Source organism: Nuphar pumila, chromosome 3, assembly GCF_984573655.1.
Source record: "Nuphar pumila chromosome 3, dmNupPumi1.hap1.1, whole genome shotgun sequence".
In the NCBI taxonomy this organism is placed as follows: domain Eukaryota; kingdom Viridiplantae; phylum Streptophyta; class Magnoliopsida; order Nymphaeales; family Nymphaeaceae; genus Nuphar; species Nuphar pumila.
Genome location: NC_143251.1, coordinates 136,313,347 through 136,324,762, shown reverse-complemented (window position 1 = coordinate 136,324,762; position 11,416 = coordinate 136,313,347). Strand labels below are relative to the sequence as shown.

Here is an 11,416-nt window from a genome sequence, read left to right as displayed (position 1 = left end):
AGGTAACTCAACATTGGATCTGAATATTGAGATCCAACATTAGAATTATTGACACAAAACTCAAAGTATACTTTGAATCCATTTATAGTTTGATTGGATCACTACCCGTTATGGATAAGTTTATATCCAAATTAGAATTATGAACCAGACCCGGACCAAATCCAATAAAATAATATTTTTTATCATTTTTACATTGAAAAATGATAGGTCTTAATCGAAACTCGGATCGGGCCCAGGTTTGGTATAAAATTTCACAAACCATACCCAGGTTCATGTATTAATTGGACCTTCAAATCCGGACCGAGGTCTTAATCGAGTCTTCTTATTTGTCACCGTACCCGGACCCTATAAGATTTGGTCCCGGTAAAACCGACCCGTTGACACCCCTAGATGACATCCCTGGTCAGCAACACACCACCAACTAGACCCAACCAAGGCTCGAACGAGACCAAGCCCGTGAAGCCCACCGCAATGATTGGCCACTGAGCGGTCCATGTTGGCATAAAATGATTTGTTAGAAAAACGGTCCTCTCGAGATTCAAGCCGGCACGCAACTCACCACTGACTGGTTGGTGGCAACGTATCTCCATCATCTGACGTGATGGAATCACATTCTGCACTCAATCCTAGCCGTCCAACCGACGGCTAGTAACAGTCCGCATTTCCATCGGCATGTGGACAGACTGTAGCCATGGAAGTTATCAGTTGGACGGTTGGGATGTAGCCATCTGACATATGATGCCGGACAGTAGGATCCTTTTTGGTGATTGCTCAGAAGGCCTCGTAAAGGAACCAACCGAAGCGCTCTATTTTCTGGAAAAGGACCAACGCCCCAAACGGCGTACAACGTCTGAAAGCGGAACGAAATTCGTGAATATCACGTCGATTTCGGGAACGTGTTCGCGATTCTCATGTCATGAGATCCTGATATTCTGGGGCTATTTAAGCGCCCGCGACCAATCCCGACTCCATTGAGTGGGCGACCATCGTCTCTCTCTCTCTCTCTCTAGATTTATGCCGTAGAGAGAGGGAAGGGAGAAGGGGAAGAAGGGCAAGAAATTTAGGGGGAGGGAGGTGAGGGATCGGGATGGGGAGGTCACTGGTCGCGTTTGGGTTCTTGCTTTTAGTTTCGATTTCCGCGATTGGCGAGGTATCACTTTTTTTTCGGTTGGTGCTGTTTGGGAGATGCTGTTTCTCTGATTTTATTGCAAGAGTTCTGAAATGTCGGTTTTCTTTGTTTCTTTCTTTTGTTTTTGCCAATTTGAGCGTCGGAGATTCTGCTTCTAGAGTGGTTGCCGTAGCGGGGAAGGATCGTTTTTGGTACCGTTCGGAAGATCCCGTTTTTGTGACATCGTTTTTAGGGACTTTTCTTTTTTTGATACTTTTTTGGAAGATCCGTTTTATGTGATATCGTTTATTTTATATGGGATTTCAGAAAAGTTTGGAAGATCCGTTTCGTGATATCGTTTTTCATGGGGTTTCATGTGTTACAGCCAGAGAAATCGTTAAAGTTTGTTCTCAAGCTTGTTTTTTTCTCCTCAATTTGTGATTTTTTGTGCGATTTTTAATTAGCGACTTCCTCGCTGTCCCCCTAGGCTACGTAGTTCCCCACTCTCTCTCTCTACCGGTTTTATGGTTTTCGCGATTAATTTTGTGGCTTTGATGTTGTACAGCGAGTGATTCTTTAAATTTCGACTTTTTAGTTTGTGATTCTGGATTAAAATTTTGGTTGGTTTTTCTAGTTTTTAGGAGGTAAGATGCACTCATTCACTCCCTGGCTGTTTAGACTCTAGAGAACTACCCTTTTAATTAATGATGCCTTTCTGATAAATTTGTTGATCGTCAAATTTGTGCTTCTTTTTTCGGGTTTGGTGGTGTTGGAAAGTTCCTGTTTTTCAGTCACTGTTTTATGAGTTTCATTAATACTTTCATAAGTTTAATATGGCATTTGAGAACTTTTAAGATGCAGATATTTTTTTGGTTTGAGATTCCGGGCTGTCCCTCCCTCCCCCCCTCTCTGTTTGGCATGTTTTCTGGATTCAACTGCCATTTTATGAGAGTAAATAACTTAACATCAATAATAAAAAATCAAGATATTATAGTGATATTTGCAAAAAGGCCAGACATATTGAAGCTATGCTTGTTAGTTTTTAGATTTAAAAGAAGATCAATGCATTTTTTATTTCGTGTTTAACAACTATATTTGTTAGGGAATACCGTAACTCATTTTTTTTCATGTTAGGTATTTGCTGTGAAACCAATACAGCCAATTGGTAACAATGTCAAGGTTCTTCAGGTTGGTCTTGTTTAATGGGGATTTTTTTTGTTTAGATTACTGACTTGTCAATAGTTACTTCGTTGGAATGGTTGGTTATTAAACATGGAGTATCTTTTCTTTTTCCCTTTTGATGTATAGGAATCTATAGTACATCAAATAAATTCAAATCCAAAGGCTGGATGGGTGGCCGCCATAAATCCCCGCTTCTCAAATTATACAGTGAGCTTCAAGTTTATATTCTTTCTTTTATTGGCCCGAGTGATTCATGGTAGTATGCCTACAGCTAATAGTTAATTCTGTGCTATGAATTAAAGATTGGGCAATTCAAACACATCCTCGGAGTGAAACCAACACCTAAAAATGCACTAGAGTCCATGCCTGTTAAAATTCATGACAGAAGCTTAAAGTTGCCACAGCATTTTGATGCACGAACTGCCTGGCCACAATGTATCACAATCAGAAGAATACTTGGTAAATTACTTGAGCAATGGCATTTTTGGCTTTCAAACTGAATCTTCATTGGAGCTGACCTTTCTTCTCCTTTCTCTAAATCTGTGAACTGCTTGTTTGGATATCATATCGGCAATACAGATCAGGTAATTCCCAAACTACTGGTTTCTTTCAATTTATTCTCTGCTAACCCATAGCTTAAGCATTCCCGATTCTTCTTTTTGTTCCTCTTTTCTTTTTAACAGGGCCATTGTGGTTCCTGTTGGGCATTTGGAGCAGTGGAATCTCTGTCAGATCGCTTCTGTGTCCATTTTGATGTGGTAGTGTTTTCTATATACAGTTGTATTGATGCTCCATTGAGAAACAAGATTTAAGGGATTTGGGCCTTTTGGCTAGTTGGGACTTTGAGAGGATGAGTCATGGAGTGCTAATGGACATAGACATGAACTGAGTCTATTGGCAAACCATTAAGGCACTGGCATGTTGAAGTTCCTGATTCAACTATCCATGTGTTCAGTTGGGATACATAGCCTTCAAAGAGTGTGTGATAGACCACCTTCTTTGATATGATGAAGATTTCCTTCCTTTTCTGACTAGTTTAAATTATCCTCTGCAGAACATCTCCCTATCTGTGAATGATCTCCTCTCATGCTGTGGGTTCATGTGTGGAGATGGATGTGATGGAGGCTACCCTATGAGTGCATGGAGATACTTTGTCCGGAATGGTGTTGTCACAGAAGAGGTAAAAGTTTTAAATAAGAGCAAATTTTAACATATTTGGATTTGACCTCAAGTTCTCTAGGGCTCTGGCTGGATTGAGACCTCAATCTATTTTAGACTCAACTTGCATTCTTTTGTAAATGAAAACTCAACCCTGTCTTTCAAATCAAATATGAGCTCTTCACATTTGCACAATTATTGAATGGCGTTTGACTTCAAGTCTGATGCTTATGGTGGACCTGAATGGAGTTCTCTAGTTGTTTCAAGTTTAAAATTAGTCCACAATAACATTTTAAATTGGATTTCCAACTGTGAAAGATACAGGTAGTCCTACTCAACTTTTGTGTCTCTTTAGTTGTTTCACTTCTCTGGATTCAGTTTTTGAATCACGAGGTAGATCTGAATTTGACATGGTGCTAGTTGAGATCGTTTAATCTAGAATAGGAGTGAGATTATTGATACAGAGAGACTCAAGACGTACTACTGAATAGCTTGAGACTAGTTGATGCCAATCCATGTTCAGAACCATATTGGTCAAATCTCCCAATATTGTGAAGACATTGCTTTTAGAGGTTTTGTTCACAAAAACAAAACAGGGGAAAGGCATTGTGATATTTGAGAAAACACAACGGAAATATCATGTCATTGCCATGACATTTTTTGAGAAGTTCAGATTCTTTGAGTTTCTACATTAAATTATTATCATGATTAAAAATCCTTGAGTTTTTTTTCAAGAAAACAACACTTTAAAGACATGGTTGGGTAAGCTGGATAACTAAACATATATAGTGGGCTCACCACCCCCAAAAGGCTTTCATAATGGAGTCCTCAGCGGCTAGCAGTTAGCTGTACCTTGGCATCACTCTCAAGAAAAACCCTTGCCTAAGTTATTGCTAGATCGAATTTGGTGATTATCGTCAGAACATAGTTCATGCAGGATCAAATTGACTTCTCGGTTCTGGATCAAGTATGTGGATTTTCAAACCATGAATTACTGTTACTCCATAAGCTCCTTGCAATTGCTCATGAGGTTCTTTAGGATGAGAAATTGCAAGGATAATCAATTAAAAATGTCCAAACATCAAAGGGTGCAGATCTTATATGACTTAAAAGTGTCTGAAATAAATACTTGCGCCTACTACCATCCTATCTTGAGTTATTCTTGTAAACCTTTGGAATTTTGACGATGGTTAGGCTAACGAGATTCACAGAATGTTTCACAACTTTGAATTTATCTTCTCATAACCTCATAATGCTTATGCCAAATGTACATTCTCGTTGCCTTTATCTGTGTCTAGGATGTCTAATGAGTTCTCTCGCATTAACAATTTTTATCTGGCAGTGTGACCCTTATTTTGACGATGTTGGATGCAAACACCCCGGCTGTGAGCCTGCATATCCAACTCCCCAGTGTGAGAAAAAGTGCAAAGTGAGGAACCAGATCTGGGGCCAGTCCAAACACTTCAGTGTGAATGCTTACAGAGTCCATTCAAGCCCCAACAGCATTATGGCAGAGGTTTACAAAAATGGTCCAGTGGAGGTTTCATTCTCTGTTTATGAGGTAAAAGGACATATCTACTTTGGGCTCTGTTTGGGAGCAGGTATTGGAGCAGAAAGGAGAGTGGTGATGGGCATATTTGGCAAACTAGTGACTCAGATTCGGATTGCCTGACCCTTGACTTGCGAGTCAGTGGATCGACTTGGTAACTCGGACGAGTTAGGACTATGCATTTTCTAGTGTTAAGATATGAAAAAAGTCTAACATCATAATGTATAATCACTAAATTTAACACGACATGAATGACTAAGCTATATAAGTATTAAACTATACATAATTGTTAAAATTTATGATTTAAAAACATGATTCTCTGTTATGAATATCCTTTTATGAGCATCACACATTAAAAACCACAAAATGCATGACAAAAAACACTAGAAATGTGGATTAGTGGTAATGAATCGGTGACCCAGTTGGGGTCCGATCTGGGTTGACTAGCCAGGTTTGCCAACCATAGTGATGGGAGTGGAGATAAAAATTGGTAATTGGTAATTGGACTAGAGTTGTCAACTGCATCCTTTGACGTTGTAGTTGAAGTGTGGAGATGGGTGAGGCTATCTCCACGCCCATCTCCCAAACAGAGAGGTAAGGGATTCAGTGAATCCCTATCTCCCTCTCAAATCCGCTCTCAAAGAAAGGTCGATTGATCTTTCTTTTTTATGTAATTGCAATTAAAATCACAACTAAATTTCCAGACAACAACAAGGAACATTTTGTTCCAGGCCCGCATTCTCAGGACTTTTTTTGTTTTGAAAGGCAAGCTGGGGTTAGACAGACCCCTACCAGTTATACAACGATAACATTGGGATTTGAACTGGCAACGTCCCAACACCAGGCGACGTGCACTAGCTGCTCCTACCAGACAAGCGGAGCCCCCGTTGGTACCATTCTCAGTACTTATAGGTGGCTAGAAAAGCTAGTTTTGATGCAATGGTTCTAAGATTCAACAACCATGAAAAATGAAATTCTTAGCTAAACTTGGGATTGGCTAAGTGAGCCATTGTGCAACTCTCATGCCCAATGTGTTTGGTTGGTTGTGAAACTTCGGTGTCGCCTGAGTCAACCAAGCTTCAAGTCACAAATTGAGTAATTTATACTGATAACATGATTGGCTTAAACACCACGACGTTGTGGGTTGTAGGACTTTGCTTACTACAAATCAGGCGTTTACAAACACATCACTGGTGATCTATTGGGTGGCCATGCAGTCAAGCTAATCGGATGGGGAACCACAGATGAAGGAGAACACTACTGGGTCTGTTTCCACAAATTCTGATAAATCTTACTTTTCTTTGCCCTTTTTTTGTTACTCTTATGAGAGCTTAGCTTATTTGATTTCGGGTTACTTTATGCAGCTTCTTGCAAATCAGTGGAACAGGAGCTGGGGGGATGTAAGTTTCTAAACCGTCTTTATCTAATGAATATTCCATATTCCTTCTATTTTCTCCTTTTTCTCAGTTCTTCACCTAATCATGTTGCTTGGTTCTTTCAGGATGGATACTTCAAGATTAAAAGAGGAACTAACGAATGTGGGATCGAGGAGGATGTGGTTGCAGGCATGCCATCATCTAAGAATCTAATTCGGAGCTTTGTTGGTGAAAATGAAGGACATGGTATCACAATTTGATATTTGTAATTTATTGTTTTATGAAATAGAACATGTATTCAGAATCTAATTAGGAACTTTGTTGGTGAAAATGAAAGACATGGTATCATACTTTTCTATATGTGTAATTTATTGTTCTATGAAACAAAACATGTAATTCCTTACAAGTGATGTCTGTAATAAAACCTGTTTCCATCTTCGTCTTACTTAACAATAAACATAGCCTCTCACATACACACCCTTATATACATATTTACATCCAATTCCATCCCATCTAAGAATCAATTGGCACTCAAACCCTTTTCAGTTGCCATTTCTGCCACATGAAACTGCGCCACGTATTTGAAAGATCTGTCTTTGGTGTCCTCTTCTGGAGGTTCATTCAGGTATGCCCAGCTGCTTGCGGTCCACCTGTTTGTAATTCAATTCTCAGGACTCATTAGACTGAAAATTATAATGAAAAAAAAGAGAGTTCTTTCCAGCAACTTACCAGTCATCTTTCTTCACATTCTCCTCATCTTTTACTGAATCAGTTTGCTCAATTTTGGTTTCATGTTCCTCGATGTCGTTTTCCTCCAGAAAGGTCAAAAAATCTGATTATGTCATAATTCCAAAGAAGATGGGTTGAGGGGGATGTAGCAAAGATCTTTGTTACCTCTTTACAGTATACATCATGTTCTGCTCTTCTCTGCATCTTCCTGTAATTCTCTATCTCCTCTTTGGTGAAGGACTTGTTTCTTTCCAGACTAACTGGTGCAAGATAACAAGTGTGAATAGTAAACACAAATAAGAAGTGAGGAAACGTGCAAAGATTGGACACCATATAATTTTTGACATGGGACACAAAGATGATTGGTGCTCAACATCATATGGTGGTCATATATGCTGAACTGACACACAAACCACCATCCTTGTTGATGACCATCAATCATATCTGACATGAGCAGCTCCACCAAGCATTGAATATGGTGCTGGTTCAATTTTGGTAGGCTCTTACCTCTTTTAGGATCCAGAAATGGCGAATCCCAACCTGCCATCAAAGAACCCATTGTGCCCCAAAAACTTTGTGAGCAAAAACCAGCAGAATGATTGTTTTTCTGTGCTTTGATCCAGGGGCTTCCTGTCCTTTTAATAATGATGGGGCCGTGTGGGAGCACACAGAAAGATGAAAACCACACAGGGAAGGTGTATAAATTCAAAGAGGCGGTTCCCCAACAAGGAGTAGGGGCTCTTTTTTTTTGCAAAAATGACCAACATGTCCCTGCTTTGGTTAAACTGAAAGGCTGGGTCATTTTCCATGTTGAGAAGGATATGAAAGATACTGAGTGATTTGGAACTGACATATCTGGATAACCATGAAAGCAATATTTCTAGACATATAACGGAGGGATGTTGACGGATGGTGTTTAATACTTATCCCCATAATTGCCCAATCTAATTGGTGGTGAAGGTGATGACATTGTCTTATTGGTCGTCATCTTAATAAATGGTCTCACACGCAAAGTCATAAAGTGGGAAACACTTTAAGGGAAAATATCTTGTGAACCTCTTATCCTACGTTTTCTTTCCCCCAGTTTAACCATTGAGTTGCCTATCACGAGGGCCAGAAAAATCTTTAAAATGTTCTCTCTCTCTCTCTCTCTCTCGCGCGCGCGCACACACAGACATGATCAATTCCAAGTTGCTATCATAGCAGGGAAAGACTTCACCTAGGGGGGTTCATAGCCTTCTTTGAGCTAGCCATGATGAACAAGTTGGTTGTGACTGAGCTCGGCATAAGACTGAGCATGAGACCTGAGCTATTCTTAGGCTATGAGCCTTTGTAAAGATCAAAATGGGAGGTTTTCTTAGGAGAGAGAGAGATGGCTGGGGTGGAGATATGGGTGGTGCTAGGTTTTTTTATGTAAGGTTTTTTTAGCAAAACCATCGATAGAAACAAGAAACCCAGGGGCTTTTTGAACATGGCTTGTGAAAATTGGGATTGCAGTAAGTTCTTTTACGGTAATAAACCTCTCTATTGGCCTTTTATGGGCCCCACTAATCAACTTTTTTCTTTTATTTTATTTTTTGGTCAGACCAAGGAAAAACTCTTCGTCCCCTACTGCATATTGGCAAGCCTTCGGTTGGTGAAACCTACGAGGCCTTCCCTGTTCTTGAGTGAGTACACAGCTTCTACCTTGTGGCAAGGGACATCCCTTATGGGTTTCGAATCATGTTCGTTCCATGTAGGTGACCTTTAACTTATAACACTGAGAACTCAATTGGGGTTTGCTTGGATTGGTAACAAGGAATTTTCAAGAATTCTGTTACTATTACATGACAATTCAAATCACCATGTCTGTTTGGGCCACTAGAATATGAGAACTACAGTGTAAACCTTGATTTTCATAATTTTTTTTATGTTTTTTTTTCTTAAATCTGACGGTGCAAATGTGATCTACATGCTTGGTTTTAAAGGGACCGACTCCTGAGTCATCCGATTGTGATGCATACGTGGGAATTTTAAGGCTTGAAAATCGATGGCTCAAAATTTGTAAATATTCAAACTTCCAAAAATCATATTTTCTTTTTTTTTTGTCAAAAAACGATATCCAACGGTCAATTCCTAGCAAATAGACCATGCTGAATGCATCTGCAGAGTCAAATTCACAATAAATAAATAAATAAATAAAACTCTATCACATATTTCCAGCTCTCATATTCTAGTGGCCCATGACTGTTTCCCATTTGAAGAAACAAAATTATGGATCTAAAAGAAAAAAACTTTGATCTGTAGCAAGATAAAGGATAGGGAGGACCATACAGTCTAATCTGATTCAGAATAGGGATGGCAGTGGGGCGGGGCGGGGCGGGGCAGGGGACAAGGTCCGCCTCAAGATTAGAACCTCCATCCCCGCCTTCATCCCCGTTTCATGTCCTCCATCCCCGGTTCAAATGGGGATGAGGCACGGCGGGGCGGGGATCATGGTGGGGACGGGAAAAGGGTACGTCCATCCCCGCCTCCATCCCCGAATGGGAATGGATTTTAACCTTCGTCCCCGCCTCCATCCCCGGTCCAAACGGGGCGAGGCGGGGCCCCACTTTCCCCCGGTCCACTGCCATCCCTAATTCAGAATCAGATGAAGGTAAAGCCATTACCAAAATATGAGTCTGATTAGCTTTTTTTTTTCTTCCTGAAAGGCAAGCTGGGGTTAGGCAGACCCCTATCAGAAGAACAACAGCCTCCCCATGTGTCAGAGAGATTCGATCCTGGGCCTTCAGCTTGACATAGGACCCCGCTTACCACATAGGATACCACCTGGTCATCCTAATGGGGGTCTTAATTTACATACAATTAGGTCATCCATAGTCTGTAGAAATATTCATGGTCAATGCAATGAGGGGGGCCCTTGGATGCATACGGGTGAATTCTGTAGGTGCAACATCAATTTGCATTGGCTTGAGGATTAATTAGTCCAATTAACCAAACAGAGGGTGTTCAAGCTCAGCTCATTCTTATGACGAGTTGACCAGTGCTAGAGCTCCTGATGAGCCCGAGTTAAATTAGATGAGCTTAAGCGGACTCGTTAACCAAAAAAACATGTTTTTTTTTTCTAATTAAAAATAATAGGATTCAAACTTTTAACCTACTGAGCCAAGCTCAAACTGATTCATTTACAAAATATAACATTAATGCAATGCTATAATCAATAGGATTTGAACTCTATTGTTTACAAGCCAAACACTTCAACGATTTTTACCCTATGATATAAAAGATATGTAAAATATATTTATTACTAGTTAACACGCCTACATGAGTCGAACCAAATAGAACATCTTCATGTTCGACTTGTCGAACCTATTTCACGAGTTTGAACGAGCTGTTTACAAGCTGAACACATGCCAAACGAACCATGAGCAGTTCGTCTGATTTCCCAACCCTAGAGGTGGTGAAAAAGGATGAATATTAACTACAATGGTGGTATCCTTGAGAGTGGATCAAGTAAAATGGTGATTTATAAGACTATTATAAAATGGCGACACAATTCTTTTTTTTTTTTATGACTGACTTTACATAACAGTTGCTCCATAACTGTGATGGCCTCACTAACAACCCAATGCTTTCGCCTAATAACACCTTTAGCAGCGACGCCTTAGGTAGGTAAATATGGATAAAGGTAGGCACCTTTTTTGTGCTTACCACATTAAAACTAAAAACAAAAGAGGCGTGGTGAGTTCCCCCCCCCCTGCAAAAGGCAAAGCCTCTTTGTTGGGTGGGAGGCGTAAGCCTCAACACCCAGCAAAGAGTAGGCCTCACATAATGCCCTTAAAGACCATGGTTATAGGTTTTTTTTGTAATCTGAACCAGTATATGTGTTCACAATTGTTTATTTACCATAAAACATGTTTTAGATTGAATCAATTTACTAAAACGAATTATAATCTTTTATCATCAAATTTTAGCACAATATGAGCCGTTGATTTTTCACCCCTCTAAAAAAAACACATATGCGCATGAGAAATACCTAATTGAATGCACGTTATTTGCTAAGTAGACTGATAAACACATCTATTGGTTTAGATAAAACAAAATTACTTGCAGCCACGTTTTTTGCTGGGACCTAATGAAAATGGGATCTGACTAGAATTTTTTGCAATATATATATATATATATATATATATATATATATTGCAAAAAATTCTAAATTTCTATCTAATCATGCATTAATTTTAACAAGCATCAACTAACAAGATTCAAAGTTCAGACTTTAAAATAACTTATTTATAAGCAAGCAATAAAGCAATTAAACTTAAGAAGACAAAA

At 39.6% G+C, this 11,416-nt stretch overlaps 1 protein-coding gene and 1 pseudogene across 2 annotated transcripts; one reads left to right on the top strand and one right to left on the bottom strand.

Moving 5' to 3' along the window:
• The first annotated feature begins 952 nt into the window (after positions 1–952).
• LOC149843981 (cathepsin B-like protease 3) lies at positions 953–6,830 on the top strand (annotated as a pseudogene). The gene is made up of 10 exons (XR_016430943.1): positions 953–1,150; positions 2,243–2,296; positions 2,417–2,497; positions 2,593–2,785; positions 2,948–3,048; positions 3,345–3,470; positions 4,791–5,009; positions 6,148–6,261; positions 6,362–6,397; positions 6,499–6,830. The product of XR_016430943.1 is annotated as a cathepsin B-like protease 3 (transcript).
• Positions 6,499–7,727, bottom strand: LOC149843980 (uncharacterized). Its single transcript, XM_090000211.1, has 4 exons — positions 7,610–7,727; positions 7,268–7,362; positions 7,103–7,185; positions 6,499–7,023 (listed from the first exon to the last, which is right to left on the bottom strand). The coding sequence occupies exons 1-4, from the start codon at positions 7,659–7,661 to the stop codon at positions 6,894–6,896; spliced, it is 360 nt and encodes a 119-aa protein (XP_089856337.1). The 5' UTR covers positions 7,662–7,727; the 3' UTR covers positions 6,499–6,893.
• Positions 7,728–11,416: the final 3,689 nt, after the last annotated feature.